This window comes from Anas acuta, chromosome 3 (assembly GCF_963932015.1).
Source record: "Anas acuta chromosome 3, bAnaAcu1.1, whole genome shotgun sequence".
Classification (NCBI taxonomy): Eukaryota; Metazoa; Chordata; class Aves; order Anseriformes; family Anatidae; genus Anas; species Anas acuta.
This window is the reverse complement of record NC_088981.1, coordinates 7,993,222-8,019,753: the sequence shown is the minus strand read 5'-3', so window position 1 is coordinate 8,019,753 and position 26,532 is coordinate 7,993,222. Positions and strand designations below refer to the sequence as shown.

The 26,532-nt window shown below is 43.5% G+C and overlaps 1 protein-coding gene across 6 annotated transcripts; it reads right to left on the bottom strand.

The window, feature by feature from the left end:
* Positions 1-3,997: 3,997 nt before the first annotated feature.
* Positions 3,998-25,962, bottom strand: B3GNT2 (UDP-GlcNAc:betaGal beta-1,3-N-acetylglucosaminyltransferase 2). 6 transcript variants are annotated; one of them, XM_068675558.1, is made up of 2 exons: positions 25,769-25,962; positions 3,998-6,460 (listed from the first exon to the last, which is right to left on the bottom strand). In XM_068675558.1, the coding sequence occupies exon 2, from the start codon at positions 6,449-6,451 to the stop codon at positions 5,258-5,260; it is 1,194 nt and encodes a 397-aa protein (XP_068531659.1). In that variant the 5' UTR covers positions 6,452-6,460; positions 25,769-25,962; the 3' UTR covers positions 3,998-5,257. The 6 variants fall into 6 exon arrangements, with proteins under 6 accessions (XP_068531659.1, XP_068531660.1, XP_068531661.1 ...); XM_068675559.1 differs by lacking the exon at positions 25,769-25,962 and adding an exon at positions 25,306-25,471; XM_068675560.1 differs by lacking the exon at positions 25,769-25,962 and adding an exon at positions 24,214-24,398.
* Between the last annotated feature and the right edge of the window lie 570 nt (positions 25,963-26,532).

Genomic DNA, 26,532 nt, shown 5'->3' with positions numbered 1-26,532 from the left:
TTTTTTTAACTCAGATTTATTGTTCCAATAGAAGGCTTGCATTCTTAACAAGAAGTCAAAGGTTTCATGGAAGGGTTTCAAATGCTCATCATATGTGTATTATGTATGTCGTACCAGCAAGAATGCGTGCATGGTGTCCCCCAAAAAGACAAGGCTCAGAACTTCACAATATAGTTGTCATTTCTGAAGTGAGCAGGTGCAGAAGTATCAGTGGTGGTAGGAATGGAGAAGGAATAAAAGATAACACATTTCAGCCACAAGAGGAAACACGTAAATGAATGAATCATGTACAACCCCCTCACACAGCAAAAAACAGCATTCTGCCAAGATTTAGCCTGAGGGATAGCAAAGGGACACAAAAATAAGCTGCAACAAATACCAAACCGCAGTGCTTGGCTTTAAAGGCCAGCTTCAAAATCAGAAAGTTTACAGCTTGGTGTGCAACACCGCACTTTTTGCCTCACTTACTCCACTGTTTGGAACTGTTTGAATTAGGCTATGATAGAAGCCAGTGATTTTAAAATAGCAATTCCCAGAGAACATTGTCCAAACTCTTTCTTCCATCCTAGGGGTCTGTCACTGGACGTGAATCCACAGAATCACCAAGTGCTGAGACTGCTCAGCCGGAGGAAGTCAGAATCCATCCACTAGAGGAAAAAACTCCGGTGAATCCAGTGAATTTCTTCTGCTGCTCAGTAAACCCTGGGGTTTTCAAAGGCAAACTAAAATAGGACTGTAAATGTTTTGAAAGGGCTGCAGCAAACTCCCTGAGGTGCCGCATAGCCACCCCTCAGCAGAGTCGTCACTACTTTGAGAAGACTGGGCCACTACAAACATGATACTGCTGTGATTAGACTTTTAACAAAGACCTGGTTTGAGCACAACAAAAGAAAAAAAAAAAAAAAGACTTGCTCAGTACTTCATCACACTTCACATTTGGAAATTTTGCTTAAGTGTCTTAGTTGATGGCACAGGGTTTATAATGCAACGTGCAGCGACAGGAAGACAAGACATTAAAGTGTTCCTGAAAGGTTAAAATCAGAGAGCATCTCTCTGCAACCCTGTCTTCATCTGCGCTCCCTTCTTGAGAGCACTACTAGCAGATGTCTCTTTTTGCACAGCATGGGGCTCGTTGGCCGACACGGCTTCCAGAACTGAGCTTGTTTCGCTAAGTTAGCACTCCCACTCCTGTTCTCACCTCCATCCAGCAACCAACTGGGCAACGGCTTTAAAAAGTTTTGGGAAGAGTTTGAAGAGAATGTAAAGAATGATGCTTTGTGCTCCTGCCGACTGACATTCCTCTTCTCAGGCCTTCTCCATGCAGGGTCTGTGAAAGGGATGCATTAAGCAGCTCTCCCTGCCCCATTTGCTTGCTAAGTTGGTTTCGTGATTATTCTGTGAAAAGGAAACAGTTCAGCATAGGCATGAACTCATTAGGATTGGTGCCCTCAGGCAAATGCAGTTACACTGGAAATCTTATGCACATGAGACATAACGAGCTGGAAGGGAAGAGGCCGGGTCTCAGGGAGTAAACTGTTTACTGCAAGCTAGGTCAGCACAACAGCAGCACGAGGTAAGAGCTGGAGCGCTCATTACCATGAAAAATAAGTAAATAAATAAATAAAATTACCTGCTTGAACCTATGGTGACGGATCCTTGCTGAATTGCATTCCTAACGCAACAGCTCTATTAAGTTTTGTTCTGCATCTCTTGTGTTCTTCAGCCAAAACTCTTTCCAAGTTTGGCTTTCAGCACTTCTAACCGTACACTGGAAAACAGAAAGGATTTTCAAGAATTCTCTTATCATCAATCCAGTCAGGTGCAACATTTCACTCAAGATTGCATAAAAATAATTAAAAAAAAAATATAATGGGGGTGCGGGGTGGAATCCAAGTGTAAGGGCAAAGATTCTCCCTAAGGTCCAAAGACCTGCAGAAAAATTATTTGGAAAAAAAAGGGACTTGTACCTCTAGAAGATAAACACTGCAGTTCATGTATTAATTACAGCTCGCTCACCTTTCTCATCCAGAGGCCTGTTACAACCTCCTCCCGGCTGCATTGGGAAGTAAAGACCTGAGCCCTCGCCCAAACAAGCTGCTGGATTCTAGTGGCTCATCCTGATGCAATGTCAGTTAATCACAGGAGCAATTCATTTCCCCTGCTGTGTTCCAGTAACAAACTTTATCAACATTTAACTATCTCTAAAAACCTCTCGTTTCAGTTTTCAAATACCACTATTCCAGTTATTATCATTGCAATCAAATTTCCTTGCACCTTTATATTAACAGACTTTCCTCCTAAGCTAAATAAAGATTAAAAAATAAAGGTATCTATCCCTATCTCTACACTTCCCAGATCTCTTCTCACTACCACCTATGATCCCACCAGAAATCATCAGTTCTTACCATTTTCTCAACTTTTAAGTTACTTCATAGGAAACTGGTACATATTTAAAAAAATTAATCCCGGCTCACTTTTCTTTTTGAAGTATGCTCCAAAACCTGGAGCATACTTCAAATGCTCCTCCCCCCCAGATAAAATCCAGCATCCTAACACTCTGCTTTTCAGTAACTTTCCATCTTCCATTCCCAGGCGTCCCTGAATCCCCCCCTTCCAGTGATACACCCTAGCAGACACCCCCTTTTCTTTTTGGTTGCAGCCCATTTCCTTATCTTTGTTCTTATTCCATTTACTCCGGACTTCAATTCTTTGCCAGGACAATTCCTTCCCCCATGGGAGCGGACTGGCAGCCCAAGAGGGTTGTGCAGGCATCGGCTTCTCCCCGCCCAGGGTAAACAAGGGCAGTGAGCCCGGTTCCCTCCCCACTGTTTTTATTTACCTATTTGCTCACTGGGTCCACCCGCTCAGCCTTCTCCTCCCCTCCCTTTTCCCTTCCTGTGTCACTCAGGAGGCAGGCAGATGCTTTCTCTCAGTGCTTCCCTTGGCAAGTATTGCTCAGCCTGGTTTTTCTTCTTCTCAGTTGCGTCCTATGCAAGAGGGCTTTTTTATTCATCTCACAGTTACGGAACAGTATGAAGTAAACACTGTTGGCACCCCACAAATCCCACCCATTTTGCTAACAGGTTAGTATCACAGGTACACTCCACCCCATCTTACTCATAACATCCAACTCTGGAGCTCTTATCCTGTCCCTTACTTTACACAACCTGCTCTTTGATTCTTCCCTGGAATTCATCCCTAAATTTGTTGCTTACCCTCTTCTTCCTCTCTACAACTACTGTCCTCCTTTTCTTCTCTCCAGTCCATGAAGACTCTTAACATCCCAACTTGTATTCTCCATCATCTAACTCCTCTTTCCCTTGGCCCAACCTCCCGACAAAAATCACACTGGTATTTAGAAAGAAACTGAACTTACACATACTTAGCACGGGTAGGAAGAGTAGGAATTAACACATGCACAGTAAAATCTGCAGCTTTCAGAAAGGTGTAATTCCTTGAGAGTGACAAGGAACTGGGGCCAAACCTCATGGCACAATACCAGAGCACGGTCCGTCTGTCTGTCCCGAGGTTGGCAGTGAATACCTACAGAAGGGAGAGGTGCAAGACCAGAAAAACTTACCCCTCAACCAGGCAACAGGAAAATCCCACATCAGGATACAGGAAGGAACAGGAAAACATGTCGAGAAACCTGAAGAGCTACAGTTAGAGTTATTTTAAACAGAAACTACACTGTAAGCCATCCGAGGTACTCCTTGGCTCCTTTCATTGGAGGAATAGCATTGCCATGAGGGCATCAATGATTTTTTTTACATAATATTTTTCCTAGGGCATCTGATGTTCCCTTACCCTTGCAAGAGCTGCCATCCCTTTCAGCATCCAACAAATCCATCGATAAGTGCAGCAACATTTTCTTGATAACACCCAAGTGTTAAAGCTGCTGAATTAAGCCTCTTAACTCCCAAAATGTGTTACTGAATGCTGCAGAGTGTGATTGCACTAGGCCAACACTGCATCCCAAATGAAGCATCACAAGAAATATTTAAATCACATTTTATTTTTCAAATTCAAAAATAACAATTAGCTTTATTTAACATGTTACACATCTCACAGGTTTAAAATATCATGCTCTATTTAAATATCTGAGTGACAACACTATACAAATAAAATGTTACACAAAATATATTTAAGAAAATGTTTTGGTCTTCCATCTGAACAATAAATAGACAGGCACTTCTACATATACAAAGGAAGCAATCACTATTTAGAATAGCTCTTATAAGCAAGATGTGGAAATACAGAAGAAAATCTGAGCTTTGAGAACATGTTTAACTCTAGATGAGACATCATGCAACTTCAAAGTTTGTTTCAAAATCCAAACCTCTCAGGAACTGCACAATCCTAGACTCGCTACTGCTTTACAGGAGATCCAAACCGTGCTCTCACAAGCAATGTGCAATTTCAGTTATTTTTATCAAATCAGCTACCTGATCACTTTTAGTGCCAAAACAGAAATCAAGGACTGACCAGCGTAGCTTTTCACATAAATACCGTGAGTTACAAGTCAGCTTTACCTTACGGGTAAAGCTCAGGGTGGGCAGCAGCTGCATTGTACCTACTGCCCAGCCCCAAACAAAATCTGTTCTGCCTTTCCCTTATATGTTCAGCTCTTTTATGGGGTGTTTGGAACCACAACACACTCTTACCATGTTAAAAAAAAAGACAAAACACCAAAAAAAACACATCTAATAAAAGGGTAAATCCTTCAGACACAGGCACACTTTGCACAAAAGGAGAAAATACTGCTTGGGGTGCATAAAGACTGAAAACTGTAAGTTAAAAAATTAAGTCTCGTGTTTCATACTTAAAGCAAAACTACATTCCTCCAATTTGTGAGTTGTTAATTTACAGTGGTTTCCACACAGCCCTGCACAAACGCTACTCAAGAAAAAAAAATTGTCTTCCACCATCACAATTAATGAAAGATGCTCCATAGTATGCAATCACTGCTTCCAATACAGGTACCGGTCACTGACAGCAAGCTACATCTTTCAAGTCCTTTTTAAAATTTAGATAGATACTGAGACATAATGACCACCAGGACAGTGGAAAAAATCAGGACCAAGTCTTGGTGCCATCCCCTCCAATTTTAGTATTACTGTCACTTTCAAAACGTATAGGAAGGAATTTCCAGAGAAAATTTTAAAAGAACTGTTAAACAGAGCTTCAATGGTTCACCAAGAAAGTCAGACCCAAACTTGGAAAGTTATTTGTATTTAAGACACTTTTGCACATTACTTTAGCAATTTAAGTGTGGATCTTGCAAGCGTGTCCAGATCTTAATCATTTCTTGAGGTTTTCTACTATGCACTAACATTAAGTTTGTGTAGGAACATATGTTATTTCTGTATTTCTCTTCAATGTCAAATGTTTTGAAACCTTTGTGTTTTTCTGGAGCCAGCCCAAGCTTCTGAAGGCACATTCCAGTATAAACGTCATCAATAGGATAGAGGAGTACCTGGTCGGACGCATTATTCAGTCTTAATGCCAGATCACCAGAGTACAGAAACCCACCGCCTCCTGCGTACGGAGGATACGAACCTTCATAAACACTTTCTGGGATGTAGTACTTCAATTTCTTTTCCCTGTGAGGTCCAGCATCTTTGATCACATCACCTATGAATAAGTCTTTGGCTTTGTCCTTTGATAAGCTCTTCAAGTAATCCAGGATCTGATGGGTATTCACAAAAACATCGTCATCGCCCTTAAAAATAAACTGGACATCTGCGCAGCTGCTGCTGACCCACTTGAGAAACAGCACCTCTTTCAGAGTTAAATTGAAGAAAGTGTCTCTGTAGTTCCAGAGCAGAATGTCTTGGTGGGTTTCACTCTCAAATTTTATCATGTCTGAAAGGTCAGGAAAGTTATCCTCTGGTGGGGTCTGCCCAAGGAGGAAGACCCTTTTGACTGTTACATCTCCTGATTCTATTTCCTTGCCCCAGGATTCCCTAATTGCTTGCCTTCTATCAAAGTGTGGTATAAGTGACTTAATAGCCAGCAGCAGGAAAGGTTTATGTTTGCACTTGTTTGGTTGATCCATTAGTAATGAGTAATTTCTACATCTCAAATAAAGCAGGAAGTCTTTGAATCTGTCTGGCAAGTTTGCAAAGTCACTAACCTCTGAAGTCACCCACGGGTCAGGCTCACAGGAACTGAGAACGCTCGCGTTAGAAATTAAGTTCTCTTCCACAGTCATATTGGAAAGCAAAGTCAGGATCGGGTTGTACAGCAGTTCGAGCTTCTGTTGCTGCTTGTTCCAATAAGCTTTGTGAGGAGTGTATTTCCTCCAGAATTTGCTGCGCGGTATAATAACACGGCCTTTTGCATTCTTCTCTTGGCTGCCGCTTTTGGAGACTTCCACAATGACATAGATAAAAATGTTTACCATCATCAGAATTCCCAGCAGCTTTAATCTTCTGCGTCCAACACTCATTTCTCATATCTGGAAAGAGAAATAACAGATTTCTAGCTTTCTTACTAACAAGTTCTTGATTTCATAAAAACGCAAGCCACTTTCAGATGAAGAACAAGCGAGGTGGCAGCCCGAAGACAGAGGTCACCTACACACAACAAAAGCAAAACTTCATCTACCTCCAATACAAGCACACCTCCAGCTAGTCAGGGTTTGGGGTTACATAGGACAACAAAGTGCTGGTAGGAACGTAAAGCTTCCAGTTCGTACTTTAGGAATTTTACATGGCATTTTACAGTGTCTAGATTAGCAAGCACACTTTGATCCTCATTAAAGTCTCCTTGAATTTTTTGACTGTACAGTAATTAGAATCTGCGCCCTCAGCTTGGCAAAGGCAGGCAGAGAAGCTTTTTTTTTTTTGCAAGCAAGGTGAGCTTAAGGGTACAGAATGAATTGCAGTACAATAAGGTCAGTTATTTTTAAAATAAGCTCCAAGCTTTTATACTTGCAGTTTTATACCTTCCAACTACAGAATAGGCAGAGCTGAATTTTAAAGCAGACAGTTTGTTTTTAGCCATTTCACTTGGATTTTCCTTGGGACTGTGGCTGACAGAACTGACCGGCTGCATTGCTGCTATTCACTTCTCTGCAGGCAAAAGATAAGATGAATTTTGACTTTTTTCTTCAACTGGAAAAGCAAGTGAATGGCAGCAGGAAATGAAGTGCAATTATTTCTAGGAAAGAAAATCGACTGAAGAGAAATTAAAAAAGCAGAGGTTTCTGATATATGTAAGACCAGGAATAATAGCAAGTATTGTCACAAAAGCTATATGGAAACCCATCTCCATTTCTTACTGAGACCGCAAATGGATCAACCCCTCTCTCTTCCTCATTGTCAGAATGAGAGGTGTACTGCAAAGCAACCATGTTCCTCTACAGTAACACTCATCCAGCTGTTTACCAGCCCAGAGGGCTACAGAGCCAATGTACAAACTACACAAAAACTCGACAAACCATTTTAAATTAGGATGTCAGACTAGAAAGTAACTCAGGATGAATAGGAGTTGGATTACATTTCAGATACATACGGAACCGTTGAAGCAGTTTTCATTTGCCTGAAGTACAATTACAGCAAGACCAGAAAAAAAAAGAAATAAAGAACACAAGTCCAGTTATAAATGCTAGCTCAGAAGGCAGAGCACTAGCAGTCAGGAAGGTATACTTGATTAACAGTGCAAAGTGTGCTTCTCTTCACCTTTTACATATTTCCACATCACCAGAGACCTGGGCTATAGCGACCCTTGGTCTCTCCTGATTTTAAGTCTTCTACTCCTCAGCAATCCAAGTACAACTTTTAGTTAGACAGCAGCAGGTAAATCAGTGATCCTTCTTTCTTTCACCACTGAATTGTCACTAAATCCAAAAGAAGAGTAGTACTGAATATTAAAAAAAAAAAAAAAGCAAAACCAAAAAACCCTCCTAGAAAGCAGGAACTGTCCAGAGAAAAATCCCTATTCTTCCTTCATTTGATTTCCTGTAGCATCTGCATATTGATCTTCAGATATGCTCTTGGGGGCTAACATTAACTACCTTCTTTAATGTCCTGCTCTCAGCCAGTTGTGAAGCCTGCAGTTCAAAGCTTAGTTTTCTTCCATACCTCGAAGACACAAACAAATGATGGCACTGACCATAAACACAAGCCAAACAGCTGAACAGTCAGAAAGCAGTGGCAGCCTCCACGAAAACCATCTACTGTGTATCTCCTATTCCCATTCAGTACACACATACTGGAGAAGCAGCTGCCTGCATTTTGTACCACTCCATGCAGCTCAGCGTCCCTATCAGTGCTCATTTACCTTGTCCTTAGGTGTTTCTATAGCACCCTCGCTAGAAAAACAAGTGACGCGGTACTTTACCTGTGATCCCTGTACTCCAGGGCCACCAGGGTGAGAAGCTCCCCCAGAAATAGCAAACACACACAGGACTGTCAAGAGCTCAGTCAGAGCCTGATTTTCCAGAATATGTAGCGCTGTGCAGCTGACCTGGTCACAGCCCCCGGCTACTAAGCTCCGCGCGTTTGACACTTTTGCAATTCATCTTCTGGATGCTTGAGCTGAGAGTGTTCAGAACACCACTTGCAGAGTATTTCAGCGACGTAATAAAACCTTTCACATCAACGTCTTCGGAGTAAGCATTCAGATTATGTAACTACAAGATCTTCTTTCATTTTCCTTCTTTCACTTGTAGCCCTGCAGCAAACAGGACGTGGATCCTACACAGAAAAATCTCCCTTAGACAGACTTGGTTGTATGCTTCATCAGAAAAAACACCAGTCTAGCAAGATCAGCGTGGCTCCATCAAATAACGCACTGTAAGTGCTGCCAGTCCCGCGTATCAGCGCACTTCCAGTATCAGTCTCATTGTGTAAAAGTTATCAAATAATGCTGATTAATATTTCTGAGAAGACAGGTAACATTCGGTATCGATACAAGAAAGACTTAAGTTACGTAAGACTTGATCTCAACAATTTTGCGTAACAGAATTCTCTTCTGTAATTAAAAACTGTCTACACAAGGTTTTTATCAATGCATTAAAGTAATATACATACTATGAACACTAAGCCAAGAATAAAGGCTACCCACAAAAAAGGGACTAAAAGTGCTTTGTTAAAAAGGTGATCTTCTAAAGAAAGAAAAACAACAAAGTGTGGTTGTGTTAGACACTTGCTCATAGTGTCAGATTGACTTCTTAAATTGAAAGCAACAAAATGAACAGAAATCAGAACAACTACTTCTATAAAGATGGAATCTCAAAGTCCATCCTTTTTATCCGAAGTCCGCTAGCATTCGCCTCCATCGTGACATCTCAAGACATAAGTGATAAGGAACGCCCAGTGGACCATTTCATATCTAGGGAATGGGATTTATCACAAAGTTTTATTGCAATCCTCATCACAAAGGGAGAGGTTATTTTTTATTGTATTGTTGTCGGTGCTTTTTATTTTTCAGCCCATGTCTCAAGGCAGTTCTCTGTTCCTCATCTGCTTTGCTGACGCTGCAGTGGCTGCCTGAAGCGGCGGCGCAGGGGAGGTGGTGTGCTCTGGGCAGCCTGCTAAGGAGCAGCATCGTGGAGCACAGGACAGCGCCCATTTCCGACTTCTGGCTTAGCGGCAGCCATCTGGACAGATCACAAGATATTTTCCTATTCCAGTAATAGCTTCTATCACCATTTGTATTACAAAATTTCCAGCTGCCTTTCCTTTGACTGATGAGAATGGGCGATCTGTTAGGGAAGCCAAAAAACTAGAAGGGATTCAGTTCATACTTTAATCCATCCAACAAAACTAATGTAAGAACTCATTGAAGAACCAAGATGAGCAGTACAAAGCAACACTACTTGAAAAATTCCTGCTGCTTGTTTAAAAAAAATAGGAAACGCTACAGCACATTGCTCACTAACATAAAAAGTAAAATGAGCAAATATTACACATCACTAAAGCAAATCACAGTACAGAACCTCAGGAACAAAAGCCCTATAAAACCTTGTAAACCTTGTTCCACCTTTGGCTAGGAAGGTGAAAGCCGCCTACTTTCAAGGGTGATCTGAAACGTGGGTTTTCACTGTCTGCTTCCCACTTCTCAGCTACAGCGATCTGCAGACAGCTGCAGCAATCAGCTCAAGTTTGTACAACTCCCCACATTTCTGCTTATGCAACTTCCAGCAGCACAGCTGTGTGTCACTGCCACTGCACACAAAGTCCATTTGTTCAGCGCCCTTAGAAAGCAACCATGTGACAAGAAAATGGGGTTAACGTTAACCATACTGGGGATGAAACACGGGCCTGCTACAAAGACAGTATTTGGGGAGATTTATTCTGCATAAATGGGGGGGAGGATTTGCCTTCTTCAGCTCTACTCTACTGCAGTCAAACTAAAGTACTGAGAAAAGGAAATTTGAAAAGCCACAAGGGAGCACTGGGATCAAGAGGTGGATGAAAAAGTGGAAGCTGGGAAGAAAGCAGCACCACTGCGGGACAGGCAGTGATCCACACACCCAGCAATTACACAAGATGCTCTTTCCTGGAGGCAAGCATTCTGACAAACGGGGTCACGATACCCCATGACAGAAGGGCTAAGTCTGGAGGAAGCCACACTTAAGGTCAAAACAGGACTATCAAAGTGCACACTACAGCCCCATGTGATTCATCAGTTTGACAGTCTCACACTGGACTTCAGATCCTACCGATGAGCTCTGATGAGCCCTCGCACAGCACCCTGTAATGACCTCATGCAGTTAGCATGTGGAACACATGACGAAGATGGTTTTAAACCCCGATAGCAAGACATTGCTACGCACAAAAACAAGCCAAGACCTCTGCTGAGGTTTAGCTGTAGGAAACAATAAAAGGCATGAGGAAAAGAGGCAGGTGTTGCCAAAACAATCATCTCTACGATAGAGACAACGAAGAAATGGGCTCAGAGGGTGCACTAACTGGTCCTAACACACACCTGGGTGCAACCCTGTATCATCCAAATTCTGAAGACTTGGAACACGCTTCCACATCCAGATATTGTCCTACTTCAAGGCAGGACAAGAAGGTGCTCTGTTGGGAATGCCATCGTAACCAAGGACATGGCCACATGAAACCAAGCAGCCAAGGGGAACATATTGACAGCTGATCCTAACAATTTTACCAGTGAAGCAAGCAACTATAAAAAGTTTTTGTCGGAAGTCAAACCAAGTGTGTACCTAACTTGGTTCATTTTGCATACACTCAACAAAACACCCACTGACTGTTAAAAATAACATGTAAGTGGCTAATCCTCTGGTAACTGAGATACCATACATCAGTTCCAGGAACACCACTTTCAGAATGAGTAGAACTTTCTTTTAGTACAAGTTTCTTAGTAGCAACCCTTATATTGAAGAGCCGGATGTTCAAACACAAAATACTGACCCTGTTTGTTGATTATTAATGATGCTTAAGTTGCTGAGCAGTGCAGCCTCCGAAGATGCCCCACTGCTGTACGCTGAAGCTTCCTTGGCAGCTCTCTACAGACTGCATTGTCAGTCTCTGTACAGAAATGAGCACCCATCCCAAGCTCCCCCTTGCAATGATGCTAAGAGCATAATTGCACCAGGACATAGAAGAACAGGCATTCAGAAGGGAGCTACAGGAGTGAAAGCAATCCCATGCACCTTAATATCGACGGAAATGTGAAAGTCGTCTTCTTGTTCTGAAGAAGCAAAGCACACAATAAATTATGCAAGTGGACAGACTGCTGGTTACTACTTCAATTTTAACCCCTAGAAGAAGTATTACTGTTCTTATTGAAAGCGGGCTCCATCATCTCTTTCAAATAAAGAGCTAAGTTTCATTAAACACACCACAATGCCAAATAACACCGCGCAGCAAGCAGCTCCAAGTCAGCAGGTAGGTTCACACAGCACAACCTTGAACCACGCAAGGACATTGGCTTGCTTTCAAGAGGCAACACAGTCTGTTGTTGTGCAGTGATCTGCGCTCAGCTCCACGACACAGCACGGGAATACCCACAAACGCTTCCAGCAAGATGAAGAAATGGCAGTATTCCTGTTTATTACATGAGAAAGGAAAAGTTCGGGGGAGCATAAGACACCAGCCATTTTCAATGGAACATTGTAGTTCCATTTAAAAAAAATGTAGTAGTTTTTCTAAACATATTGAACATCAATTTCTTAACTCCAGGACCAGTTGTCTGCTATTAAAACATTCTTCCTTGATGCTTTTACTTACAAGTGATATTTATTGATCTCAAGTCTTGACATGAACGCTCAACAGCCACAGAAGCAAGCTGTGACTATCAGCGAGCCATCTCGACAGCAGTGTATCACCCAGGTTTGCAGCTCAGCAAACCACCCAAAGCAGAACCGCCTTAAATCAGCTTGAATATTTAGCACAGACAATTAACAACTCCCCCGGGAAAGGAAGCCCAGAACAGCAAGATATGGACTACCTCCGGCGGTGTCAACGCCTTCCCACACTGCACAAGCATTCCTGCATTGGCAACGAGCTCCTAGATGAAATCAAACCTCGGCTCGCTCATGTTGACTCCAGAGAGAAAACCAATGTGCGTAACCTGCCTGCCTCTACCCTCACCTCTTGCAGCAGTGCCAGGCTGTGGATCCAGGCGCAGCTGAAGCAACCAAACCACCTGAAGCCTCCTTCGGATGGAGACTCCCTCCTCCTCCGTCTCTCCAAGAGCTCAGGCCCAATCCCTCCCTCACAGCAGCTCCACCAGGCCCCTCGGTAGATGAGTTCACAGCACTAACCCTGCAGAAAATGAAGTGAGAGAAATAGCAGGTGTGCTTGCTAACTAAAACGGCTCACAGGAAGGTTTGATAAGCATCAGAGCAACTCAGTATGCTTTCACTGTAGAGGAAAAAAAAGGGAGCAGAGAGATTCCCCCTCCCCTTCGGCAGGGATGACTGACAACACACCAGTAATGCCTTGGTCCTGGATCTGTAATCCTTGCCACCCTTTAGCGAGAGGCTAGCTAGCATCATATCAGCAACACTACGTGCCCTGGTGCAAGCAGCCGTATAATGCCAGTCTTGGAGCAGATCATGCAGAGACAGGGTAAAACATCTAATTTTTTCTTCTTTGAGTCTGACAGAAGCCATGACCTTTACCTGTAAATACCTGTATTATCTACCGAGGGCTGGAGTTTCGCTGTATTTCCTAAGTGGGCTGAGTAACTCGCATGCTTTATTTGACTGCCATACCCAAGCATTAAAAGTCCATTTGCTTACCGAGGCTGACAAAAGAGATTAATCCTTGCTACCTGCAGGCACTACACCTACTGCTCTACCAGTTCAGCATCAGGCTGTAAGGAATTTGTTAAAACAAAGCTGAAATTCAATTAGCTAAACCCCCTCCATCTTTCTGAAAGCTCTTTGCAGAGATAAGCTGTAACTGGGGCTATGCAGACTTAGATCTCAACATGTGGCTTCATTTTGAAGCCTGATAGCCTTTGTAGTAGGTGTGCACACAGTAACTCCTCATAGTGCTAGCAACAGTGCACCCAATAGCAGCTCTGCTGCTCTGAAGATAATGATAATAAAACACTCCATTTAATTAAACACATCAGGAGCTATGCACAGTCTCTCTACCCACTTGGGAGAGGCATCTGTCCTTTAATACCTCGGTTCTACTCAGCGAGCCAAAAGCAGTCATGGAGTGACCAACAACAGCCTGAGAACATACAGAAGAGGTTAAGATCCCTGAACTGTTACACAAGAAATCTGCGCTCCGTCCAACTTTAAGAAGTTGAACACTATTTGTTTTTCTAACTACACACAATCGTATCACTTTTTCCTCTCAGAACTTCACACAGGCCCACTTTTACACAATGGTAATTAAGAACATCTTAAGAACTGGCACGTATTCAACAGATACCGGTATTCTGCTTCTGGAGAAGCACGCTGCAGGGGCTACTGCTGAGTAACACTCCATGTTCTGTGTTCTTCCAACGCCACAGTCAGTCTGAAGCAACGTTCCAGCTTGGGGAAGTGTGCTGGGTCTGGCTGGGATGGGCTGCTGCAAGGCAAGTTAACTCCAGCCCAGACGGACCCAGCAGAAGAAGTTACCAGAACACCATGTTACACATGAAGAGAAATTCAGAGGAGTTGGTGTTACTTTCATCAATTGCAACACACTTTGAACTGTCTTTCAGCACGTTATTTAGTTTTTCGAGAAGGTCAGTCCTCCCACATTTCAGCACCAAGAGTCACCAGCACAACATGGGTATGGAATTTCACAATCTAAGTAACTAAAAAGGCCACGGAAGGATGTGCCTGTGATTTCCCTAAACACAGCTCGAGGCATGAAGAACTGTAAATAGTCTGAGTAAAAGCCAATCTAACTTCACATACTGCTTCCATTCTGCTCCCCACTAGTTATCTTCAGCACAGTTCCAACATTTTCCTCGAAAAGAAAGAAAGGACACAACACATTAGGACAGTGAGGCATTTCTCTAGTAACACTCACCTGGTTTGCTGCAGCAAGGTACTTGAGTACTCTTTGGGCCAGAAACTGCACGCGAACCACATTTAATTGATGTTAGCAAAGCTAATCTCACTTTTTCCACTCTTTGAACCCATTTATATCTTCAACCTTTGTGAACTTTACTAGCAATTAATTCCTCAGTTCTTCATATAGCAAGAACTTGGAATGACTTGATTTTGAATTACCAGACAAACGGGGACTCTGTGCAAGTATATTAGCCAGAACATTTTCCATTATTCTCCCTTCTCGCTCTATAGCTGGCGTGGCAAACGTAGTTTTCATCTGCCTTCAGTTTCTTCTTTGCGAAGGTGAAAAGTTCTAGTCTTCTTTCTAGCAATCTTTTGCACTGTTGTGTATCCTTGTCATTTTTCCTGCCTGCTTCTGCTAAGTCATTTTGGATATGGCAACAAAGAAAGCATTTACTAAAATTGAAGCTCCCAAGTAAGAGACTTCACAAACACTTTTTAGTGCCGTATCAATGGTGCTTAGTAAAGGCTCAAGCCAGATATTACAGGCAGCCTTGCTAAACACCATAAGGGAAGAGAATTACTTGAAAAAACAGCCATAAAATTATAAAAAAAACAAAAAACTTTCCCACACACATCAGAGCACATTCTCACTAGCTTAGGAAGCTTTTTAATTTATGGCAGGTAGGGTGATGCTGAATTGATCAAAGACTTCAGATTGTGTTATTTTTGCTTTCCAGGAAAGACATCATTGTCTTGTGACCTACATGAAGTTACACCATCTCAATTCAGTTTCTAGAACCCACAAGTTATTGGTATTTATTATTTATTTTGGCTGTCAAGTAAAAAGTTGAAGAGACCTGAAGCCTTAATATTAATAACCATACCCTATGATATGATGGAATGACACATTCTGTACACAGAATCAGTTTAATCAGCTTTGTGCTACACCTCAGATAATGTTAGTAAGGGAACTCCCTTCCTAGAAGGACTCTCCTTCCCTCTTTTCTGAGACAGACTGATGAAAACAAGGAGTAAAGTCTTCATGAACACAGAAATTCATCTGAAACTGCCAGGATTGTTAGGTGCTTGCCCGTTTTCTAATGAGGCATGCATTTTTGTGCTCCTCTGCTGCTCAGCTCACCCTCTGCCACAAAAGTGCTGCCTCCTTGTTAATCACTGGTTTCCACAGTGCTAACCCCCACGCTGCCAGCTCACAAAAGAACTTGACAGTAGCTATGACAATAAACTTGGACCCCCTCCAGCCCAACCACAGGGTTATCTTACCAGTTGCAAACCTAACTGGCACACTACCTTTTCGAGTCTGAAACTGGTTCAAAGAATTCAAGCTTCAGTTCCCTCATCCTTCGTTTAAAAAAAATAAATAAATAAAATTAAAAAAATCTCCAAACCTCAAGCTTCAGAGCTACCCTAGGCATAAAGACAAAGCTCTTCACTGTCCCCCCTCTTCTGATATTGCTTTTAAATAAGACCTCTTATCTTCACAGGTAGTTTTCAGGAAGTTCTAAATTGCATGTCCTACAAAGAAACCTTCTCCTGCAGCAGCAGCAACACTGGAGTCTTCAGGAAATAACTGCACTGTTCATTCTCAATTCATTTGGCAGGTTACGTTTGCAATCACAGGGGAAAAAAGCTTGGATCCATCTTCTAAAAATAAGCTGAACAAACATATGTCTGCAAACAGATGGGTGAAAATCCCTCATTTCCAACTGACTTGCTAAAAAATGGGAAGAGAAATAAACTGTTGCAACTTCCCCACACAAAGATCTCACTCCATGTGGCAAGCATTTAATCCTGTATCCTACAGATATGCTTTTTTATTTTTTCCTTTAGTGGTTGATAAACTTAAGGAAGACAAACCAGTCTTGTACTATTCAGTCCAATGGTGATTTAACAAGCTTGGAAAGAAGCTTTTAAGATATTGTAATGTTGCACTCACAAGGTCCATTTTTTCAGGCATCCAAGCTAGGCCCACATACTTTCTGCAACAATTCAAACTTCAAATTCAAACTATCAGCCAAGGAAAAACTACAGCAAAAAGCAAATATCTTTCTGAGCTCTGACTGACTTTATTGGGCACTAATGCCACATTCCGTACCTGAACAGCTACCTTCCCCTTCGTTCTTATAGCAGTTACTGGATTATGAAGGTGACATTCCAAGAAGTCTCTCTGCATTATATCTTGTATTGCATTTCCTGCGGTGGATCAAATGCAGCAATAAAGGAATAGCCTCTAACAGTACATAAAGTGGAAATTAACACCACTGTTAAATTTACAACTTCATAATTAAAATTATTTTATAAAATGTATGAAGGTTATTATACAACATGCAGATAAAAGCAAGAGAATCTAACTTTAAAGTTATGCTTTATAGAATTTTAAAAGCACCAGTACATAAAACACATGGCATTTTCTCTAAAAACCATCTAGAATTGTTAATCACAGCCCAGTTTTGTGACCCTCAGCTTGTTTACAGAATTGATCATATAATTTGAACTACAGATTAGACAGAAGCTTTTTTCCCCACACAGGCTGATAGTGCCTCCAATCTAGCACCATGTACATACACGGAAAATGGCTTTATTACGTTAGCCTTGCCATTTTGTTCGTTTCAAGTATTCCACGCAGCTACTTGCCAAAAATGTGCAATGACGAGAGCAGGAAGGCACGAGGATGATAAAGTCATCACGTGCCCCATGAGTTCTGAAAGGAAAGAACAATGCAAGACTCCACTTGCAGCCCCTCAAACCTCATCCAAGTCACAACCACAAGCAAGCAGGGAGAGCGTGTCCCAACAAAGCACCTCTACCCCACAAGCCAGACAGGACCACGTTCCATCATCAGGTCTCACCCAGACAACAAACCACCCGAGCGAAGACTCAGTCTGCATGAGATAAGAGCGCCTGCATGCACGCTCTGTCACTGAATCAGGTCGTCATTGATGCCAATTCCCCCAGCAGCAGCTGAGACAGACCCTGCAGCTGCCTCAGGGGATCTATGAGCACCACTAATACTGACGTGTCTCAGACTACCACTTCCTAAATTCAGCAGGTTTCTTCTCCGCCAGGTCTCACTTCTCGAAGCCATCATCAGATAACACAGCATTTAAAGACCTAGCATAACAGCTTTGAGCAAAGACAAAACTCAAGAAGTTAACTTGTCAGAAGTTGCTACCAAAAGGTGGGGAAACCCCTACTACATTACAATTTGTAAAAGCATAATGAGAATCCAAAACTCCCTACCATCCGACTCAACTGCTGTCCCAAGACTACCGGTGTCAGCTTCCGACTGCGGTAAAAAGACTGAACAGTTTTTTCATTACTGCTAAATCCTGTTACCAAAACCACAAAGTTTGAAGGACTAAGTTATACCGTAAGCATGTTTTCTGTCACCATTCTGAGTAGCTCCAGCTGCTTCCTTCTAGCAACACAAGCAGGTCAGAAGTTACCAGGTGGTCAGCTTTCAGGTACACCACTCAAACAGCACCTAAAACAGAAGTTAACTTCATATTCCTGCTTAGAAGTATTGCAGCAACATCCACAAACTCTGGATCAAGTTTTCTTTGTAAGGTAATTCAGGACTACAATGAAAACATTTAAAGTTTCTTGAAGGACAGTTTCTGTGAAATTCTTGTCTGACAGAATCCTTACAGGGATCCTTACACCACAAGATCTCCACTACCTCACTCTGAACACGTCCAACCCTGTATCAAAACCACCAGTCACAATACATTTAACTGTGAAGGGATATACTTCTTACTCCTTTTTAAATTAGAAAGTCTATTACCAATAAAATCACTCAGAGAAGCCCCAACCAGTCAATATTTGAGAATATTACAGACATCCTTAAAAAAAGGTCTGTTTTTAGTTTAAAGATGATATTTAAAGATCATGTACCTGAATTCAGTGCAAGTTAAAATTGCGTTTAATGCAATCAAAATTAAATTCTTGAATCAGCTAAATGATCAATTCATACTTGAATTGATTCCAATGTCCCTGTAGGAGATGAAGGTACGTGCAAGGAAAGCCTTCTGCTCATATTTAAGTCTTCTGTGAACTCAGATTCAGGCTTAGCTTATATTCCACTTTTTCTATTGGTATAAACTATTAGTTTGGGCATACAACAGGGATTAAAAAAAGCAATAAATCTCCACAGGTATACCACAGCTACGTAAGGCAATTACACCTACAGCTGTGTCTCTAAATCAGTGCACTGGTGCATCGTGCCAGCGTTACCATTCCATACTAGCTTATACAGCCACACTAGACACCTGCGTAGGTTTTCTTAACCATGCATCCAAAGTACAGCGACAAAAAAGCAGGGAGGGAGTTGCTGTTCAGGAGTAAAAACAGTGGGGTTTTTATTAATTGACATTTCACACTGCCAGCCCTGGGGAAGGTCTCAATTTACTATGAAAATACTCGAGCTTAATACCTCAGTATTTGAGGGCCCACAGCAGGGAGAGCGACCTGTTTTTCCCAGGCCGGTACACAAAAATCACATGCCGTTCTAAGGTCAGCTCAAGCTTTAGAGTTACGCCGTCGTGACGTTTGTTAGGAATAACCCAGAGCTGTCTGCTTCTGATTTATGAACTTCAGTTTTTAAAATACCTTTGAGTATTTTCATCTTGGATGAACAGTAAATCTTACAGAATCCAGAGAAGAGGTTAAACTGGATGGCAACAGAAGTACTCCTCAGAAGAAAATTATCATTTATCACTTCAATTTCAAGTGGGGTATAGTTCCATGGCAGTTTAAAGCAGTGTCAGTCAAGGCCGACATATTTCTGTTATTTATTCCTTCCACTATAAACTGCGCGGTTCCATCCCCCCTTCGCACAGAACTGTCTGGGGTGAGCCAGTTCCAGGAGCTGAAAAGGCCAACGAAGAACTTAGCAATAAAGCAGCAATCGCTTTTCAGCCAGACCCACTCACCACCGTGCCACATGCAGTAACAGCGCCGGAGAAGAGGGAAGACCCTCCCAGCCCACAGCCAATCCTATTTTTTTTTTTTTATCTACATAAGCTTTCAGGGAACAGCACTTGCACAACAACAGTTGCTGCTGCAGTCTGCAGACCTTCACCAGCCATGCAAGCACCAGCCCCGGCCCACCAGAAGCCACCAGCCTTTGGGCTGGCTCAACCACACCAGGGCCCGACAGGGCTTGAGTCTCTGGCACTTTTTGTAACGCCATCAGTTGGTTCGCTCTTCAGCTAGCACAGCCACCACTGCTTGTGCTGTGGTCTGGTACCTGTTAGGGGGGATAACTCGACTTGAGCAGCATCTTGCCATAATGACTGGAAAGCTGTGGAAGGGGATAACGAGCCACCTTCCTCCCACTGTCAGCACAGGGATTGGTGCTGGTCCTGGTACGAGAGAACAAAGGGGTAACGCAGTGCAAACCTGACTGCTGCTTTCAGTGAACATCTGAAAATAAAGTCTGTTGGACTCGCTGTTTTACTTCATACTTTTATGCTGTATTAGTAAAAAAAAATAAAAAATAAAATAAAAAAATAGGTATTGCATCTACCCATTGAAGAGGCAAATAACCATAATATCCACAAACAAGCCAATTCATCTTGTCAATCTCCACTAGCTCTATCTTACAACCCATAATTAATGCTGCCTTAACCATATTCCAACAACCTTCACACCCGCATACACAGCGTTCGCTATTTAATCAACTAACAAACCCATCCCTTAAGCACTGTATTTCAGGTCATCGAAAACCTTACTCCTACGTTATCTTCTTGCCAGTGTTAGACTGTCAGACATAAGCCACACTAATAAAAAAAGCAAGAAAGCTATAAATGGCTATGTCATTTTCAGCTACTGCCCCCAGACCATTTCACTTCTCCTTAAGAGAAAGAGACTGTTTCAATTCACTTCCCACAAGTTGCTGGGTTTGTGGCCAGCAGCTGAGTGAGGGGACAGGCAGCAATGACAATAAGCTCCCCGGCCACCTCAGGTCACATACCCCAGCCAAAGCTAACGCTATGCAGTTACTCAAACCAGTGTCAGTTCAAATCGAATTCATAATGCAAATATAATGGTCAGAATTTCTGGATCTGCCTTTTAATTTACAGTACTGAACTAAATTAATGTTAAAGAATGCAAATACACGGAAGGTTTTTTCTTTGCCTTTCTTTGGTTTAGGATTGAAGTGCAAATACCAGAAACACAAAAAAAAAGGTTTTCATCTTTCTGATTCATTCAACACTTAAAGAAAAAAAAGAAAACAGTGGAGTTGTGAAGTGGGGAAGTTTTCCTCCTTCACACTTGTAAAAGGAGAAATACTAATCTCATTCTAGCATATCAAGTTTAAGGAAAAAGGAACAAAGTTTTCCCACACTTTTAGGCAGCTGAGGATGCATACAATACCTCAAGGCATCTGCAAAAAGACCTTTAAGCAGGTTAAGCAATTAACTCCTGTTCTTTTAATTCCCACTGATACCAGTAGCAGGTAAGCACCTAACCTGATTAGAGGCTTCTAAATCCAAGCAGGAATTTCTTCTGTACCTGGTGCCTGCATACCAATACAAAACTATCCACTGCAGTTGAGAGCAGTTTGAGTAATCAACTTCAAGCTGTTTTGTAAGCCTTATTTTTACTCAAAAGCAAATCAACAGTTGGCATTAATGTTCTCTATCCCAAGGACAGCCTTCCACAACCACTCTAACATTTAAATGTATGCCTAAAAAAAATCATCACCCAAGTAAGGTGAAACACCACTAAATCCGTGGGACAATCTGACATTCAGCAAGCTGTGCTCCTTAAAGCAGACCAAGAAATCCCAGCCTTTCCCAGATCTGCATAGCTCTCTGTATTACATGACGCATAACCCCGAAGACAAGCAAACAGAAAGGTTATTTCTCAACCCCACCGGTTCCTCAATTCAGTTCACCACACAGCTGCACAAACAGCTACGCCGGCACAACAACAGGAGCGCTGCTCTTGCCACCGCTATGCCTCCCAAAAAACATCGGCTGCCTCAGAGGCCTCACCTCCACCCGCGGCCAGGCCGGTCTCACGGCTTTCCTCCCCCAGAAGGGGAAAGCTCATTCTCCCTGCGGCTGCAAGGCTGCCGAGCTGGCCCAGAGCAGCTGGAGAAGGATGCCATCAGCAGGAAACCCGGCAGACGCAGGCTGAGTGGCAGCCTGGGGCAGGAAGCCTTGGTGGGGTGCGTAGCTTTCGACTGCTCGTGCACATTTCCTACAAACCTGCACATCCTCTGGTGCTTCGTCACCAATGAGAGCTCATCTTCTATGGAAACAGATTGAAGTGAGTCATCCGCCCCAAAAAATGCAGATTTCTTGCTCGTTTGATTTAGATAGCTGGCTTGTGATTTGTGTCATTTGTCAGTCTGCTCGCAGAATAACCCTTCTGTGAGCTTAACATGAAGCAGCTGTTAAATTTCAGAAGTTATTTACAAAGATGAACAAAACTAGCTCAAAGTTTATGTTTTTCAGCACTTGCTATTGTATCTGAAACAACAAAACTTTCTTAACCAACTGCTGATGAAATCAGTTCATCAATTCTCCCTTTAAAAATCTCAGCACCACACCCATCATACAGTGGGATTTGTTTCTTTACTTAAATGCTAATTGCCTCTCCTGAAACACCAATTCAATGACTCTCTCAGTTCATCGCAAGGCACTGCAATGGTCCAGTCTTTTCCTTCTGTTTTATATGACCTGCAGACTTGCTAAGGACTGCATACTCCGCTTTTACACCCAAAAACTCCCAATGAAATCAGTGAAAAAGAAATGCAGGATCAAGCTCAGTGTGCCTGTCAGTTCTTCCTGTGTAAAAAGAAGAAAAACGTGCTGCTGTCTGACCAGATCCGAGGTATCTGTTCTTCAGCTTTCACTTAGCAACGTGCTTGCTTTGTGCTAAAGTAATGGGAAGAGCCTGTGTTTTACTATTCCAACTTCATCTTCTCTTGGTTATTTTTGCTGTCTTTAAGCCCATAGGAATTGCACAACACAACTGTAAAGTTGCGGCGGACCGATAAAAACATCTAAAGATACACTCACGAGGTCACACCATTACATAACAGGCAGATTAAATTACTAATTTTTAACTGCACTCACAGCAACAAATTCTTCTGTCTGAAGCGCTTGTCTGAATATAGCCTACGACAGTAGAAACATCAAATACTAATCCCGTGCTCTCTCATGCTCAAAACCATAATGACCACACCTTCTTCCTAAATTAACTGTTAACATTTAACAGTGTTATTTCAGAAACAACTACTAGGAATTAAAATCAGATACATACCTGAAAAAAATGTTAAACTTGCAATCTGAAAAGCACCTGGGTATCTACTTGCTTCAAAATTAGTTACGCACTTCTACTATACAGCAAGAGAAAATGTGATAAATATACATACTAGGAAAAGATCTTCAACCAGCAACACAGAAGAGAAACAGTTCCAAGCTTTTGGAAGCTGATCAACTCTAGCAGCCTTCCAGAAATACGAAAAGGGAACTTGTTAAAAGCCTGATTTTATTCAAATACTTTTTTTCCCCTCCCCATACTCCATGCTTGCTATGAAGACACAGTGATAAAACTAAATAAAAGATAATTAAAACCTCGTTGCCACAATTAGCATATTCCTGAATTTTTGGGATTTTTTTTTTGGCCTATTCTTGGCAAGTTTTAGAAGTATACACTTCAAAAAGCTTTAAGTGTATGACAAATCTAGAAGAAGCCTACCAGGCTCTACCACTTAGAGCACAAACACTTCATCTGAAAAAAAAGATAAGAAACAAATGTGATTTTTCCAGCAGGAGACATGGCCAAATCCAGTGAAATACCGACCTGGAATGTCATTCCTTGATGCACTTCAACAGAGCTGCTCACGCACTTTCTACCAAACCCCAGAAGCGTGTCAGCGAGCCCCACTACAAAACCAGCTGCACCAGGTGGCAGTAAAATGATAATTATTGAGGATCTAGGCCTTGGCAGTCAGAGCAGAGGAGCCTTTAAGTCAGAGCAATCCAGCCGTTTTCCCCCCATACACAGCATAACTTACTCATGCAAAGAATGACATCTATTTGTCAGCATGGAATACAAAAACACCTTATCTGCTTCTCATTTTTCAAAGCCTTTTAGAGGAATCACTCCTTCGATACCAATGCACTGACTCCCTCAGCAGCATCTTCATTATCCCAAAGCATTTTTAAAAAAATTAGGAGGAGCCTGCAGGTAATAATAACCAAATTTTTGATTACCAGCGACATCCAGTTCATTAGGAACGATGTCTAGGGAGACTGGTGAGCTGTACCTATTACCAGACGGGGCACAAGAGGGTTAGCTAGCACTCCCAGTCACCAAATGCATGACCTTCAAAACAAGTTCCTTCAGCAGTGTTACCTTGCGGCTGTACCTCCTTTTCCTCCATTTTTCTCTTCTATTTATAGTACACAGGGACCAGAAACAAAAATCCAAGCAAAACCAGTTTTCACATGATAAAATTACTCAAAACAAGTTCTAATTATTGATCGCTTCATGCAATGTTTGTTGCCTCCTTCCATCGGAAGGACAACATTGCAGGGAGAAGAGCACACGTTCGGAGAGAGCAGCTAAATCTGGGTTTCCATTAAGCAAAGAGATTTTGATTCCAACCAGCGCTGTTATATTATCAAGTATTAAAAGATATAGAGGGGATATTTTGTTACTTCACAAAGAGTCTGTTCTCTTTTCAAGTTGTGCACTGCCCCCAGAAAAACAACTGAAAACGATACCTGGGAAAGCTGAACTGGAAAAGCTGATGCTCTGTTTCGTTCCCTCCGCGCACCCGGCGATAATTCAGCGCTAATTCAGCTCCTCAGGTGGTTTCAACAGGCATTAGGCTGGGTCACTGAGGTGACGAGGCGGCTGGTCCCACACGCCAGCCCCTGGCTTTGTCACCTCAACGAAGCAGCGACCGACCGACGGCACCACGCACCTGCGTGTCATCTCCCCCCGCCCCACCCCACCCGCACACACCCCTCCGTGACAGCATCCAAACCTGACGCAAAAGCAGAACTGCAGGAACACGAAACCGTTTTAAGCAACTTTAAGAGAGAAGTAAAACCGAGCCTGTCCCTCGTTAAGACGGGAGGAATAATTAACCAGAAATTTCCTCAAAGGAGAACACTATAATCATGCTTCCTCTAAAACTTTCAGACTATGTATTTGCATGGAATTTTATGCATGCATCCTTCCACATCCCGAGTAAACTCTTCTGCGCCAGAAGTTTAAAAAAAAAAAATAGTTGAATCATGTAAACTCTTGATTTGCGTAGTTAAACTAAACAGGACTGTTTAATAATCAACTCTTGACAGCACAGAGCATTTTGGGAGGTCAGACTAAAGCGTTACTCAAGTAACTTTCACCACAAATTTTTGCAGGATGACTAACGAATTGTGAGCTGCAGTTTGGCCACAATCGCAGCGAGTAACCTGAAGTCCCCTCCTGACAGGGTACAGTATGTCTCCATAAGTTTCAAAGAACTGAAAAGCATCACCACATGAAGCAACAACATCCATTTTTCCCAGCCAGCTCGAGCTAAAAACCCGGCATTTACCCCCTTTTCCCTATCCAGAGGGGTTGACCCCAAGCCCAAACGTTAGCGCTTCGAAATCCGCCACCTCCTCAGCCACCGGGGCCGCGGCCAAAATGAAGCTTAATGATTAACCTCCTGGGGCACCGCCTGCCGCCGAGGTGTCCCCTACCCCTGAGAGGAGCTGCTGTGACCCCTCGTCCTCTCCTCCAAGCCCGGCAGGGACTGCAGCAGCAGCCGGCACTGCGGTAACTCAACGCCTCGGATGGTTTTTTTTTTTTTTTTTTTTCACCTCAAGGTTTCTTGCTGCGGGAGCTCCGGGCTTCAGCATCTCCTCTCCTAGACCGAAAGGAAGAGAAAAAGGCAAAGAGACGAGGCACGGACGGTGCCCGGAGCCTGCCGCGCTGCTCCGACCTCACCCATGCCAGGAGGCTGCTGCAACATGTGCCCGTGTGTGTGTGTGTGGGGGGGGGGGGGGTAGGAGAGGAGCCGTCGTGGCCGCGTGCTTTAACCCCACCCTCAGCGCCTGCCACCTCCCCCAAGGAAAAAAAAAAAGAAAATAAAAAAAATGGTAAAAAAAAAATTAAAAAATCCTAAATAAATACACATGGCTCCATCCGCCCTCCCCTCCACACACACACACACACCGTCAGCCTCCACACAAACAAGCACGGGGGCGGGGAGGTGAACGCCAAATATATATATATATATATAAATATATATATTTTTTTAAAATTTAGTTTTCTTGCACCCACCTCGCCCGGCTGCTGCCGCGGGGCTCCGCCGGGGCTGCGCCTGCCGCCACCTCCACCACCACCATTGCTTCCCCCGGCTCCCCCGCAGGCTGGGCTCCCGCCGCCGGCTCGAGAGGGGCCGGGAACGGGAGAAAAAAGAGGTGAAAAAACAAAAAAAAAAGCCCCGAAAAGCGAATTTTAAAGGGGGGGGGGGGGGGGCGCTTGGGGGCTCTGAGGCAGAGCCGCGCGCGTTCCCGCCCGTCCGCGGCGCGCGCCGCGCACCAACCGCCGCCGCGCGAGCCCCCTCACGCGCCCCGCCCCTCCCCTCACTAAGCCCCGCCCCCCAGGCCGGCGCCGCAGCTGATTGGTCGAGGAGGGCGAGGGGCGCGCCGCGGGGCCGGGGAGGGGGGGAGCGTGGGGAGGGGGCGCTGAGCCCACTCCTCTCCCCCCCCCCCCCCCCGTCCTGGTTGTTTTTGTGGTTGGCGGAGCTCAGCGCCCGCCGCTGCTGTGCGGGCGGGTAGGGGGAGGAGGGCTGGCGGCGCCCCCTCGGTGGGTCCTTTCCGAGCCTCCCCGCTCTGCCGCTCGCCCCTACTGCCCCTCGGCTTGCAGGGGGCTCGGCAGCTCCCTTCACGGAAGATTCATCCCCTCGCCATCCTTCACGGAGCCGCCCAGCACAGCCGCCCAGTCCCGCCGCCATGGCGCCCGCCCGCCTCGTTCTCCACCCCCCCCCCGACGCCATGATTCCCCTCGACGCCTTTCTGATAAACAATTATAATAATAAAAAA